The sequence below is a fragment of the Drosophila takahashii genome, chromosome 2L (genome assembly GCF_030179915.1).
Source record: "Drosophila takahashii strain IR98-3 E-12201 chromosome 2L, DtakHiC1v2, whole genome shotgun sequence".
NCBI classification, from domain to species: Eukaryota; Metazoa; Arthropoda; class Insecta; order Diptera; family Drosophilidae; genus Drosophila; species Drosophila takahashii.
In genome coordinates this window covers 20,864,339-20,879,568 of record NC_091678.1, presented here as the reverse complement: position 1 = coordinate 20,879,568, position 15,230 = coordinate 20,864,339, and the positions used below count along the sequence as shown (strand labels likewise).

General features: G+C 40.3%; 4 protein-coding genes across 4 annotated transcripts; 3 read left to right on the top strand and 1 right to left on the bottom strand.

The window, feature by feature from the left end:
• Window positions 1–4: 4 nt before the first annotated feature.
• LOC108059362 (uncharacterized) lies at window positions 5–1,654 on the top strand. Its single transcript, XM_017144592.3, has one exon. The coding sequence runs from the start codon at window positions 514–516 to the stop codon at window positions 1,525–1,527; it is 1,014 nt and encodes a 337-aa protein (XP_017000081.2). The 5' UTR covers window positions 5–513; the 3' UTR covers window positions 1,528–1,654.
• Window positions 1,655–2,165: 511 nt separating this feature from the next.
• On the top strand, window positions 2,166–2,741 carry LOC123003219 (uncharacterized). The gene is made up of 2 exons (XM_044395012.1): window positions 2,166–2,237; window positions 2,271–2,741. The coding sequence occupies exons 1-2, from the start codon at window positions 2,166–2,168 to the stop codon at window positions 2,739–2,741; spliced, it is 543 nt and encodes a 180-aa protein (XP_044250947.1).
• Window positions 2,742–3,322: 581 nt separating this feature from the next.
• LOC108059368 (protein psiQ) lies at window positions 3,323–6,113 on the bottom strand. Its single transcript, XM_017144596.3, has 4 exons — window positions 5,954–6,113; window positions 5,783–5,896; window positions 4,186–5,082; window positions 3,323–3,703 (listed from the first exon to the last, which is right to left on the bottom strand). The coding sequence occupies exons 1-4, from the start codon at window positions 6,033–6,035 to the stop codon at window positions 3,495–3,497; spliced, it is 1,302 nt and encodes a 433-aa protein (XP_017000085.2). The 5' UTR covers window positions 6,036–6,113; the 3' UTR covers window positions 3,323–3,494.
• A 2,574-nt stretch (window positions 6,114–8,687) lies between these two features.
• Window positions 8,688–14,539, top strand: LOC108059370 (probable multidrug resistance-associated protein lethal(2)03659). The gene is made up of 8 exons (XM_017144598.3): window positions 8,688–8,767; window positions 8,919–9,227; window positions 9,287–9,495; window positions 9,546–11,086; window positions 11,206–11,705; window positions 12,448–12,713; window positions 13,386–14,315; window positions 14,376–14,539. Exons 1-8 carry the CDS (start codon window positions 8,689–8,691, stop codon window positions 14,397–14,399), a joined length of 3,858 nt encoding a protein of 1,285 aa, XP_017000087.2. The 5' UTR covers window position 8,688; the 3' UTR covers window positions 14,400–14,539.
• The last annotated feature ends 691 nt before the right edge of the window (window positions 14,540–15,230 follow it).

Genomic DNA, 15,230 nt, shown 5'->3' with positions numbered 1-15,230 from the left:
GGCATATGCATAATGACCAAAAATGTCATAACCATAATGTGCTCTGTGCCTTGACCCCATTATCGGAGTGTCCCATCGGTTCCGTCGAAAGGTTCACATCATCAATAATTTAGAGGCTCGCATTTGTTGCAGGAAAGTCGGGAGCGAAACATAAGCGTGGGTCAAGGGTTCCTCGACTGTTTTCAGGCCACCCCGAGCTATCGATTTAATTTAGAGACCGGATAATTGCGTGACAATCAGCGGATTCAAGTACACGTATCGTATGTCCAGGCGGTTTAATGACCATCGACCTCAGTTGGCAGCCAAACAGACACGGGACAGGTCGGGAATAACAAACTCATCGGTGGCCAGAACGGAACAAACATTGCTATTTGACGAGCTCTTCAGACCAGGGATAAACCGATAACAAGAGATACCGATCTGATAAGCCCATTTACTCTGCGGGTTCAGTGGAAGATTTATTCCCCATCCGAGTCATACGCTCTGCGAAGTTTCAACCGATCAGTGACCACAATGCGCCTGAGATTGCTAGCTATATGGGTTTCCCTAGCCCTTTTACTTCAATGGAGTCGGGCCCAGGAGGATAATATACAGGAAGTCAGCATAAGTGGAGGATCCGAAGGCGAAAGCTCGGATAAAAATGAAGATCAGGAAACGGAAATGAAGGAAAATGGTGTTGGACTTCCAGGAGAAAGCCAGACTTTTATGAACACAACAGAATTGCCAACCGATGACAAAGATTCCGTAATGGGTACCCAATCAGGAGAGGATAAAAACCAGCCTGATGAAATCAGTGTGGGCACAAATTCGGAAATGGATCACAAAACAGAGGCGGGTGCAAAGGAGCCAGAAAAAGAAAGTACCGTTTCGTCTTCTCCACCGGAAACTCTGGAAACTAATAAAGATGACACACCGTCCGAGAATTCAGATGTGTCGCCTACGTCTACTCAGGAATCATCTTCGGAAGTGGAACCCAATATTTTAAATCAACCACCAACTTCAGCTGAGGGGAACACTCATCCAGCCAACGAAACAGCAGTCATATCAGCGGGAGGATCACCCGATTATCCGAGTAATGGACCCCAAGGGGACACCACACCTCGACCCACAACCGAAACCACCTTGGCACCACTCACGCCCGCAATTTCCGACCCATCATTTGCTCCTTTGACCTGCTACTCCTGCATGTTCTGCAATCAAACGACCAAGAATGAGACCAAGTCAAACTGCCCACCGATACCGGGTAAACGAAATGGATGCCGTACCATTCTTGTTCGAGATCCCTTTGTTGTGCCGGGTAAAAGGAATTATTTGAGTCGAGGCTGCATTTCCGAGTTAGAAATTTCGTTTCCCCGTTATTGCGATGATAATAAGAAGCTGTGTTCAACGTGCTACGAAGACAATTGTAATATTCATAATATGACACAATTTGAAGAGACTCCGGGCACTGCTACTGCCAACCAACATCAACTGGCCCCATTTCTTATCTGGAGCATCTGTTTATTCAGTTGGCAGGGGCTATATTAGAAAATACCAGCCCCCGCAATTCTGAGTCATAACAATTAATAAGTAAATGGAGAGTGGCGCACTTAAAAATCGATAAGTATGACTAATATTGAGCAGATTAGATCGGCAGTCTGCTTAGATAATATTATTTTATCTACAAAACACATAAGTCTAATAATAATGAATTGTTTGTCTGAAAAATATGTATTTTCGTAATTTTAAATGAAAAATATTTTAAAATAAATTATTGAAAAATAAACCCTAACTTCTTTATATAATTTATATTGGATTCGGGGTCGCCAATAAATCAAACAAATTTAATACTCCTTTTGCACAATGGTAAATAAATGCACGCTAAGTACTTGACAAATATTACGAGTACTTACTTTCCTTAAATTATAGTGGGTCCATTGCATTAATTATTAAGCAAACTATTTAATGGTACAGGGATACTGAGGTCGACTTTTAAAAGTAGTCAAAAGTCCCCTGAGCTTCAGAAACAATTTACTTAAATGTAATGTAATGGCAGTGATTTTTACTAGAGTGTAGTTAATCAGGATTCAGTTGTTAGCCAAACTACATGGAAATCGCAAGAATAATAAAATAAATTTCTAAACTGGGAATAAAACTCTAAGGATAAACAGAAAATATAACTGAAAATGGAGCTACTCATCAAGAATGTTATATTAATTGTTTTACTACCGTTGCTTGAAGCCCAGTATAATGCCCAAGTGAAGACTTTTAATTTGACTACTAATGTTAAGAGTTCAGCATTTATACCAAAAATTATTAAACCTAAAAAACAGGAACACGAAAACAAGGAAATATTGGCAGCTACCGAGGAACCAATCACGACAACCGTTTTTCCGCCCTTAAGATGCCTTAGTTGTGCATATTGTTCCCCAAAGGAGGGAAAAACTAGAAATAGTGAGGGAAAAAAGATGTGTCCCATTAAATTGGGCGAACTCAACGGTTGCATATCCATTTTTTTTAATTTCACAAACACCGCTGGAGGTCCACACGGCTTTATGGTGAGAAGTTGTCTTTCCGATCTAGACGAGGGCAGTCGAGAATATTGTAAGAAGAATGAAAAATACTGCGACAAGTGTTTCGATGATGATTGCAATTATGTGGACATAACCAAGGACGGATTGGTGACTGGCGGAGGAACTCAAATAATGGCATCAATTATTTTGATCTTAAATTTGATCGGTTGGCTTTTAGTAAGGGTGTAAATAGACGCCATAATTTAGTCTTATAAAAGGCATTTAAACATGGATACTTGATAATGGCACAAAGGGTATTTAAATTTGGCTTCTCACTCTACTTTATTAAAACTTCATAATTTCTTCATGAATATTGTTATTAACAAACTGTAAATTATTATTGTTCCAATAAATAAAAATATATATTTAAATACATTGTGATTATTGGTTTGCAGTGGTACTTTGACAGCTTGTACTTCTTTAGTTCACTATACTGTCAAGATAATGAAAATAAAATAAGTTTGCTTTTTTAATTCAATATGATATGTAAGTATAAACTTTCTGAGCTAGGATAATAATACTAAATATTAATAGTAATGACAAAAAATGAATAAGTTAAAGTTATATTGGATCAGGTTTTCTAACCTTATATTTACGGCTTTGGTTATTTTTATTGATACTTATGTTGATAAGCTGTTATCATTATCTGATACTATTTTTTTCCTCTTTGATAAGCTGTAACTGTTTAAACCCTTTGTCTACCACCAATAACTGATTAAGAAGGTATTCACCGTCTAAATAATTTCAAAACTCACAGAAAAACAATATGGTTATTTACAGATGTTTTATTTTGGATTATAAAAGTATTCTTAATTAGCTTTAGTAATTTTTGTTATGTTTCTTTTATTTCTGTCTGCTGCTCTGTATTATCCAGCATTACTTAGACTTAGCCACATCCTGATAACTGGGATAGATTAGGGAACTAACTCTGAAGTTCCAGGATTACAGGGTACTGCGAAGTGCGATCACTAAGGCCGTCAGCAGTCCGATCAAGCCCATCTGGTTGAGGGAGGCGGCTGCGTTGAATGCCTTATTGTTGCACTTGGTGGGCGTGGTGCACAAAGTGCACTGATGAGCCTCCAAATTGGCATTGCACTGGTACTGCATCAATTGGCTAGCGGAGCTAAAGCAGTCTCGAACGCCAAGTCCATCTGTAAAAATTTATTGAAAATGTATTAAACCTTTTCGTGCAAAGAATATAATGTTTATAAATTTGATCAATGTCATATTCCTTTTGTGTGTAGTTTTTGCTTAAATGAATATTTGTTTGCAGAACATTAAGAAAAAAACTTGTAAATTGGCTAGGCCTATTTATAAAATAAAATTTTGTTTAAATATATCTTCCAAGTACTTAAATTGAAATTTGTGGCACGGTGCTATTTTAGCGTATGATATAGTTGTCCGACTTTTATTATGTGTAATAAAAAAGTCTATACTAATTTAATGTCAACAAAAAATTAAATAAAATATAAAATTTTGAAAACAGAAAACTACTTTTAGAGGTTCCAATCGGGGCGAAAAACATGAAGAAATTGACCTCATTTTTGCTACGATATTTTAGGAACTTGTAGAGATAGTTTTGTGGATACTGCGATTAAAAAATTGTCTGCTTTTTGATTTAGCAAGAACTTACTCCAAACTCCGCTGAAGCAGGTTCCGCTGGCGCAGTCCACAACAGGCAGACTGTTCGGATCTTTGGCTGACCAGCAGTCGGAAACCTCATTCGAGATGCATGCGATGCACTGGAATGCGATGTCCACGGCGCCCACATTGCAGTCCGTTTCCGAGCAGGAAGTGCAGGAATTGGTCACAGAGCACTCGCCGACCAAATTGTTTAAGCATCCTCGATTTACTGTGCTGCCCGTAGTCACCGTGTAGCATCCGGTCGTCTGGTTGTAAAGGGCCTGGCCACAGGACTTTTTCTTATCCGCCTCCGGTGTCGCCGGACAGTTGTCGCAAACCATACAGGATCCGGCGTCCCTTTCGTACTGCAGAGAGTTGCACGAGTTGGAGTCGCAGATGAGGCAACTGGGATCGGTGCTATTAGCCGCACAAGTGATTCCCGTGGTATTCGATGTGCAGCCACGGGTCATGTTGGTCGCAGACGTTCCGGTGGTGAAGCACTTGGCATCGATTTGAGTACATCCTCCGATCATTGATTCCGCAGCCGTATCGCAACCCTCTCCCGAGCAAGTATAGCACTGTCGACGACTCTCGGGAAAGTATCCCCCGTTGCACAGAGACGCTGTGCAGGAGGAGCATTTGGAGGCATCCAAACCGCTGGCGCATGCGTTGCCACACTGACGTGTCACCGTCTGGTTGTCATTCACCTGGTTGACGCACACCTGGCTATCGTTGGAGCAGACCGCACTGTATTTCGTAGCGTTTACACTGGTCGTAGCGCAATCCTCTGAGCCGAGACATTGCTGGCACACGCGATTCGTATTGCAGTGTTCCCCGTTGCAGGACATACAGGAGGGCAAAGCGCAGGGTGTACCACTGTCCAAGCAGCCACGTGTAAAAGTTCCATCTGGAAGAGAGGAAATCAATATCCATGGCACTAGACTTTATGAAACAACACTAGGTTAATGCGCGGACCCACGGGGGGTGATATGGGTGCTATTCACCCCCACTGGGGTGAAAAATTAAAGTTTTGATATTCAAAAAGTATGCAACAAAAAAATTCTTCTGATATCACCCCCACAACAAAATTCTAGATCTGCCACTGACTAGGTTGATCTTATATTAAATACTATACATATTGATAGACCATATATAACAGACCAAGGTGAAGCTATAACCAGATATAACAGACCAAGAAGAAATGGATAAAAATAAAATGGAAAAGTATCTACTGACAGAAGTTCTAAGTTCTAAGCGCTTAAATCGTTTATTAAATTAATGATAATAGTAATAGTGAAACGTATGGTGTCACATTGTCCAAGTTCTTTTACATATAAGTATTGATCGATTTTCATAATACATTTATTTGTTAATAACGACATATAACAAAAGCCAGCTCATGGAATAATACCTGAATGAATCACTAAATAATAAATGTTTTTACCGCTCGAAAATAAAAAGAATTCGTGTAAAATAAGGATCAGTGCTATCAATGAGAGATAATCGCTTATCGCATGTAGCTGCCCTGATCGATAAGAGAGTCCACTGACTGCATTTACCTTTGCCTAAGAATATGAAATAGTCGGTCATGAGTCACACAAGCTCACCTGTGTTTATGGAGGTGAAACACTCAGTGCAATTACTTTGCGAAGAAGTTTGGGTAGTTGGGTTCATTAGACAGCTTTCAGCGGAAGTAAACGGCGAAGTGCAGTTATAGCATTCTGCGTTAAGTAAAAGAAAAATTAGATGAAAATCTTATAAGGAAATTAACGGCTTACGTATGGCCCAACTACTGTCCAGCTGGCTGACAACGATTGCTGTTATCAGAAAGACACATAGGCTATATCCCCTCATGGCCATCGTTTATTTTAACGATCTCAATTGAAACTTCTGACTGCTTGGATCGACCACCGTTGGCTAACTGGCTCACTTTCTGTTTGGCAATATTTTTGTACCCCCATTTACGTAGTCAATTTCAAACCAACTCACTACCAACTGGCCAAGCTCTCCATATGCAATACTTATCTTTACTGTACATATATTCCGGGAGAATTTTAGTTCTCTTTTTGCTGATAACTTCAATACCCCGGTGTGATAATAATTGTAGGTGTGTATAACGCTACTCACATGCGATGGTACTTGCCGTAGCCTTTCGAACTTTGAATTTGGTATAGTTTAAAGCTTTTTAAGCAAGTTTATTATATTATTATATTAACCCATTACTGAGGAAAATAAAAGTTTTATTTTTTTCTCAAAAAATTAAGTATTTTTTAATTGTTACTTATCTATGAGAGTATAAAAAGCCTTAAAAAGATTTTAATTGGATCTAAATTATACAATTTTTTCTCAATAAAGTTATACGTTAAGAAACAGATACATATTTAGATTAACAACCCAAAATATTTCATTCTAAAAATTGTATTTTGGCGTCACAAAAAGCTGTTAGGTGGTTTGTGTATAGACTAGACTTTCACCGAACTTAGTTTAAATTAATATTAGCGTATAACTATTTTGCACAAAAAACCATGGATAAAACCACAGCCAGATATGAAATATTCATACATTTTATTATTGTAATTTATAAAAGTAGTTTAGCATAACTGTTTAATAATACACTTTTTTCAACGAATTATCCACAGTGGACACCGTAAATCACAAACTCACTCTTATCTCACTTATCTGTTGAGAATTTGACACTAATAACCAATTGCTTACAACTCGTCAGTAGTTTGCAGAACTTTCGGGTGAAGAGTCGAGTTCCCTGCTTCGGTTGTTTTTTTTGTGGAAAGATTATAAAAATAAAATTTATTAATTGTAAATTGTAAAATCTTTTTTAAAATATTTTAAAATATACTTCTTAAGAGTTTTTTTATCTTAGTTTAAAAATCACATTGGATTTTAAAATGCAGTTTGTAAGGACTGAAGATCTACCGGATAATCCCAGAGAGCAAGCGAATTTTATTTCGGCATTATGTTTTTGGTAAGAAACCAAAATTGTAAAATTGGGCATAGCATCATATCTCCGCCCTTCTACGAACGACATATCTTATGCGGAGATATGAACTTAAAAACGACATATATCCGCGCGAAGATATTTCATTTTTAAACGTCATTTATGTTACAGTGATAAACTTAATTCTTGACACACTTGGCATCTTGGACTTTAGGTTCCATTTCTTTCGACTAATATATTATCAAATAAAAACACCTCTTAACGAGGTAAAAAACTAGTGACGATCGCACCTTCAACGTACAAAAGTTCTGATATCAACTTTTGTGACGAAAAATAATTTTAGATGCGACTAAATAAGTACGCTACCTAAAATTTACTCGTTCGGCCCGCTTTAGCAAATATTTAATATCTACACGAATGTTTTTCTGTTTTAGCGTGCCGAATGAATAAATTTTAGGTAGCGTACTTATTTAGTCGCATTTTTTGCAATACCTTTCGATTGGTGTATTACTCATTACGATCGGACTATCACTGCCGATTTTCAATTTTGCGGCTATATAATAGTAGTCGCCTTCGCACACTCTCCTGGTGCGCTTCGTCACTACATGGACTGCCGTCCATAGTGATAATATTTATTATTATAAATATAAAACTAGAGAGAACGCTATAGTCCCGACTATCTAATACCCGTCACTCAGCTAAAGGGAATGCGAGGGAGATAGATATATAACATATTTTTGATTGCTCATAACTTTTTAATGAATGGTCCGATTTAAAAAATGTATTCTACATTTCTATAGGTATAAATATACACAACAAAATTTATACTTTTCAGAAATCTGTAACGGTATTAGCGCCAGACACAATTTAAAATCGTTAGTGGGCGATTGTCCTGCGTAGGAAGCCCAAGAATATGTGTGGGAAATCTCCACCTTCTAGATTTGTAGTTTCAGAGATCTCAGCGTTCATACGGACAGACAGACATTCGGACATGGCTAGATCGACTCGGCTAGTGACGCTGATCAAGAATATATATACTTTATAGGGTCGGAAACGCTTCCTTCTACTTGTTACATACTTTTGCACGAATACAATATACCTTTTTACTGTACGAGTAACGGGTATAAAAATTAAACAAAATAAAGTCCAAGATGCCAAGTGTGCCAATAATTAAGGTCATCACTGTATGTCGTTTTCAGAAGCGCGTTGATCGACGGGGGAGATTTGTCGTTTTTAAACGTCACATCTCCGCCAAATAAATCACGACATATCTACGCTGACAAAACAAACTGGGCGGAGATATGTCGTTATCTCGCAGAAAGAGTAGGGGCATAGCGTCAAATCTCCGCACGAGATATCTCCGCCCTTCTACAGACAACATATCTCCGCGCGGAGATATGACGTATAATACGACATATCTCCGCGCGAAAATATCTCGTGTTTAAAGGTCATATCTCTGCTGGAAGACATATCTTCGCCGAAGAAGTGCACTGGGCGGGATATGTCGTTATCCCGTAAAATTGTAAGTAAACTAACTATAAATAAATTTGTAGGTATACCATGCCAGTATTTTTAAAACGGTCCAAAGCAATATTGGGAACCAAGGATGTTTACAGGACTTTAAAGGAGCACAAGTCGGGTAATATATCGTTATTATGTTATCATGCGTTAGAGCAGACCCACGATTAGGAACATTAGTGGTCTGGTTATAATCAAGAAATTGAGTGCTTTATCTTTACAGTTAGCATATCTTCTTATGATCTATATACTTTCATAACTTGGGCTTTCAGATAACCTTGGCAACAAAATATGGGCTTCGTGGAAGCGGGAACTGAAAAATTCGAAGGGTAAACCGAATCTGCTAAGAGCTCTTCTTCGGGTTTTTGGGTGGCAATTCGGTATTTTGGGACTAGTAACCTTTTTGGTGGAATTGGGACTGAGAACCCTTCAGCCAATGCTATTGCTAGAGCTTATTTCCTACTTCGTTAACAAATCAGAAGTTGTTGAGAAAGGCTATTACTATGCGGGTGGACTAATCATAAGCAGTTTCCTCGGCGTGATCATCATACATCCGGCATTTTTTGGCATCCAACATCTCTGTGAGTCTGCTAACAAATTATCAGTTTATACAAAATGTGTTCGCTAAACGATTTTGTAGGTTTCAAGATGCGAATCGCCATAGGCAGCATGATCTATAGGAAAGCACTACGGCTAAGCAATCGGGCACTGGCCGACTCAATGTCTGGACATGTGCTTAATCTTATATCGAACGACGTAGCCCGACTGGACAGTAAACCCTTCCAGGCTCACTATTTGTGGATTGGGCCGCTACAAACGCTGGTAATCAGTTTCTTGATGTACCAAGAGGTAAGCTAGAATTTCCGAATTATGATCAATTCACATGTATCGCCCTATAGATTGGGATTGCAGCCCTGTTTGGCGTCGCCTTCATGGTGCTCTTCATACCCCTGCAGTTGTATATGGGCAGGATCACGGCAGTACTGCGATTAAGAGCGGCCAAAAGGACGGACAAGCGAATGCGGTTGATCAACGAAATAATTTCGGGCATTCAAGTTATCAAAATGTATGCTTGGGAGTTACCTTTCCAGAGAATTGTGGCATATGCTCGCAAAAAGGAGATTAACACTATTACCCAAGGGGCATATTTATACAATCTTACCTTAGCCTTCCAATTATTTATATCGCGCGTTTCCATATTCCTCAGCCTGGTTGGCTATGTGATTCTGGGAAGGCTTCTTAGTCCGGAAGTGGCTTTTCTGATAACCGCCTACTATAACGTGCTTCAAAACTCCATGATCGTATATTTTCCATTTGCCATAAATCAGTCGGCGCAAATCATAGTTTCTATGAAACGTATAGAAAACTTTATGCTATTGGATGAGGTGAAACAGCCTGCAAGAAGCCCACATTTGCCGACGGAGGAAAATAAAGATGAAGCGGAAGAAATTCTATTGCCTCCGACGCACTCCGACACTAATATACCCCCACTTTCTGGTATTTCGATCTCAAGGTTTGCGGCCAAATGGGACCATAACTCGCCCGACTACGCACTTAGTGGGATAAATCTGAAAATTCAGCCCGGGTCCCTAGTTTGCATTACGGGTCCCACGGGATCCGGCAAGTCCAGCCTCATCCAGGCCATTCTTGGTGAGCTGCAAGCGGAGTGCGGACAGATCGAGGTGAATGGCTCCCTTTCCTATGCCTCCCAGGAGCCGTGGCTTTTCTCCGGCACCGTGCGCCAGAATATCCTCTTCGGCAAGTCCTTGGATCGTCGGCGGTATGCCTCTGTGGTCAAGAGTTGCGCTCTGGAACGGGACTTTGAGCTGCTTCCTTTAAAGGATAAAACCATAGTGGGCGATCGCGGGGCTTCCCTGTCGGGTGGACAGAGGGCGAGGATCTGTTTGGCCAGGGCTGTCTACCGAGAGGCCTCCATCTACCTGCTAGACGACCCACTCAGTGCGGTTGACTCCAATGTGGCCCGTCATCTCTTCGAGGAATGTTTCCGTGGCTATCTGCGCGGACGCACAGTAGTCCTGGTCACCCATCAGCAGCAGTTCCTGCAGCAAGCCGATCAGATTTTGGTCCTGGATAGGGGCCAATTGAGTGCCGAGGGCACCTACGAGTCGCTACTTAAGGAAGGAGTCACCATGCTTGGTTTAGCTGAGAAGGAAGATCCTGAAGATCCTGAGGACCTGAGCATCTGCAGTAACATTCACAAGGAGCAGCGCCGCAACAGCGAAAAATCGGAGCATTCGATCGCAGACTCTTGTCCGGAGAAGGTCAATGTGGAGCACCAAGCATCAGGTGGCATCAGTCTTTCCTTGTACAGGAAGTACTTCCAAGCGGGCGGTGGATTTTTCGCCTGTTTCTTCATGATTAGCTGTTTTCTGATTGCGCAGGGTGTGATCTCATTAAGCGACTACTTCTTGACCTACTGGTAAGCAAGCTTTATCTATACACATGGGTTACTGAAATCCATAATCTTATTCTAATTATTAATAATTTATTATTAATATTAATAATATAATAATAATATTAATAATTATTTTCTGTTAGGGTTAGCAAAAAGCGCCAAGTTGCCGACGAAGGAGGAACTGCTGTCGCGAGCCACTTTATAAGTTGGCTTGATATTGAGTGGTCTGTAGACTCAGAAACAATGGACATGTACATATTCACGATGATCATGGTGCTGACCATTATTCTAAGCGTGGCTTCTGGACTTCTTTTGATCAACATCAACAAGAATGCCTCTATTCGTTTGCATAATACCATATTTAATGCGATCATGCGCGCCTCCAAGTACTTTTTCAGTATAAATGACCACGGACGAATTATGAATCGTTTTTCCAAGGACATGAGCCAAGTAGACGAGGTACTGCCCGAATTGATGTTATTTGTCGCACTGTGCTTTCTTTTACTGGCCGGCGTAGTCGTCGTGTTAGCCATTGTCAATCCGATTTTGCTTATTCCAACACTTGTTATAGGAATAGTTTTTCATCAGCTACAAACATTTTATTTAAAAACGGCGACGGATCTAAAACGCATTGAAGCAGTTTGTAAGTACTATTATTTTACTTTAAACAAATTTTAAACACTTTTGCAGTTTGTATATCACTTATATACCCATTAATTGTAGATTATGTATGTACTTTATGTAACAGAAAGCGATTCCTATTCTGTCCGGACTAGTGATCCTGATCCTGATCCGACTGTCCGTCTGTCCGTCCGTCTGTCCGTTTCTACGCAAGCTAGACTCTGTTTTTGAGCTATCGGGATGAAACTTTCAAATGTCTTCTTTCTATTGCAGATAGTATATAGGTCGGAACCGGCCGGATCTGACAACTATATCTTATAGCTCCCATAGGAAGGATCGGAAAAAATACCGAAAAAAACTTCTTGCTTCGGTGTTTTTTGATATATTACTTTCTACTATTGGGAATATTATTTTTTGAGTATTTATGAACTTCGAATTTAATTTTGAAAAAATTGGATCACTATCGAAAAATTAAATGGAAAATAAATAGGAAAACAATTAAATGTTTTTTACATAATATTCTTCTTTAAGATATAGCTTTTCCTCAACATTTCAAAATTTTGAATTAAATCCAACAAAAATCGGACTGTTACATTACATAGCTGCCATAAAAAGGATCAAAAAATTAATGCCTATATATTTCGAAATCTAAATTTAATATTTTTGTAAGTTAATAGGAATGTTCTGCAAGGGTATATAAGCTTCGGCTGACCGAAGCAAGCTTCCTTTCTTGTGTTTCTTTAATTTATTTAATGTTTTCAAAGCTCGATCCCCCGTTTACTCGCATTTGGTCGCTTCTCTATCTGGTCTAAGCACCATTCGAGCTTTTAGAGCTCAGGACATTCTGGAGTTGGAGTTTGACCACTTACAGGACATGCACAGCTCTGCACTTTACATGTTTATTACCACATCAAGGTTTTTTGGGTATTGGCTAGATTGTTTGTGTGTTTTGTATATTGCTGTCATTACGCTAAGTTTCTTCGTCTTTCCGCCTGCTAACGGAGGATATGTGGGTTTGGCCATAACACAGGTAACTAACCCTCAACATTTTCATACCCGTTACTCGTAGAGTAAAAGAGTAAAAGTAAAAGTATCGTATTCGTGCAAAAGTATGTAACAGGGAGAAGGAAGCGTTTCAGACCCTATAAAGTATATATAGTATATATATTATTGATCAGGGTCACTAGCCGAGTCGATATAGCCATGACCGTCCGTCTGTCCGTCCGTATGATATGGAACGTCCCATATATTCTTGATCAGGGTCAGTAGCCGAGTAGTCGATTTAGCCATGTCCGTATGTCTGTCTGTCCGTATGTCTGTCTGTCCGTATGAACGCTGAGATCTCGGAAACTAGAAAAGCTAGAAAGTTGGGATTACCCACACATATTCTTTGGCTTCCTACGCAGCGCAAGTTAGTTTCAGCCGAGCGCCACGCCCCTCTAACGCCCACAATCGCCCTAAACGATGTCTGGCGCCCACAGCTTTAAAGATTTCGGAAAAGTAAAAATTCAGTGTTTATCAATATTTATTGAAATTTAGAATTTTTTTTAAATCTAACCATTCGTTAAAAAGTTATGCGCGATTTTATATCTCCTTCGTCCTCGCCCTTCTTAAGATGAGTGTCGGGTATCTGATAGTCGGGGCACCCGACTATAGCGTTCTCTCTTGTTAGTCTTCCATTTATCCTTTAATTTTTATGCAGGTCCTCGGTTTAACAACTATGGTGCAGTTTGCAATGCGCCAAGCCGCCGAGTTGAACAATACCATGATTTCGGTAGAGAGAGTAATTGAGTACGAGGACATTGAGCCAGAGGGATCATTGGAAGCCCCGGCGGATAAAAAGCCGCCCCAGTCCTGGCCAGAGCAGGGAAAAATCGTGTTTGATGAGCTGAGCCTGCGATATAGGCCGGATCCAAAAGCGGAAAACGTGCTCAAGTCCCTAAGTTTTGTTATTAAGCCAAGGGAAAAAATAGGTATTGTGGGACGCACTGATGCGGGAAAATCCTCGCTGATTAACGCCCTCTTCCGACTGTCCTACAACGATGGATCCGTCCTGATTGACAAAAGGGATACAAATGAGATGGGTCTGCACGACCTGCGCAGCAAGATCTCGATTATTCCCCAGGAACCCGTTCTGTTCTCCGGCACAATGCGATACAACTTGGATCCCTTTGAGGAGTACAGTGATGAGAAGCTGTGGCACTCCTTGGAGGAAGTGCAGCTTAAGGAGGTGGTGGCCAATATGGAAAAGGGCTTGGAGACCAAAATCACCGAGGGAGGATCCAACTTCAGCGTGGGGCAGCGCCAGTTAGTCTGCGTTGCAAGGGCCATTCTGCGGGATAATAGAATCCTCGTGATGGACGAGGCTACGGCCAATGTGGATCCCCAGACAGATGCTCTAATCCAAGACACCATTCGAAACAAGTTCAAGGACTGCACTGTCCTGACGATCGCTCATCGATTGCACACCATCATGGACTCGAATAAGGTATTGGTAATGGATGCTGGGCGAGCTGTGGAGTTTGGGACGCCCTATGAACTTCTGACAGCGGGAGATTCCAAGGTGTTCCTCGACATGGTCAAGCAGACGGGACAGGCCTCTTACGACGGCATGATGAAAATCGCGCAAAAGGTTAGATATCACTTGACATGTTCATCATTTACCCGGATAATTGTAAAATCTTAATTTCAGGCCTTTGAAAGCGTTCAGCATTAATGTATTTCATCATAAAATGAACATACTACACATTAATATCTTCTCAAATGGTTATCTTTCAAATATGTTTATGATATGATTAGTGCTAATTCTATGTTATCTTGTCTAACTATCTGTAGAATAAATAAAGTCTGGACAAAAATATTTCCTGTAAAAATAAAAGTGTATAATCATCTAAGAAGCCTAAAATGGGCTTGAAAAACTGAGTTGGTTGTGTCAGGTTCAGCAAAGAAGTGGAGATCTTTTTTGATATTTTGCGATACGTCTTTCCAGGGATGAAGAGAGCTAGTAATTATGCTCTGCCTATGAACTGCGAACCGAATAAAAGCACCATGCTCTGCGCATCTTTGAAGGGTTAAGGGATTCCTGGGAGTCTGTGTTTTTTAAAGAAAGCTTTAAGTTCCATAAACAACGATTTGGGTTTGTGAATAGCCTATTTGGTAGCCGTACTTCGGCCACAAGCAATGTACCAGCGACGTTGGGAATGTTTTGAAGCTGTTTATATTCGTTACTCGTAGAGTAAAAGGGTATATTGTAGTCATGCGAAAGTATGTAACAGGGAGCAGGAAGCGTTTCCGACCCTGTAAAGTATATATATTCTTGATCAGGGTCACTAGCCGAGTCGATCTAGCCACGTCCGTCTGTCTGTCTGTCAGTCCGTATGAACGCTAAGATCTCCGAAACTACAAAAGCTAGAAGGTTGAGATTTCCCACACATATTCTTAAGCTTTCTACGCAGCGCAAGTTTATTTTAGCCGGGCGCCACGCCCCCTCTAACGCCCACAATCGCCCACTAACGATTTTAAAATGGGTCCTGCGCCCACATCTTTA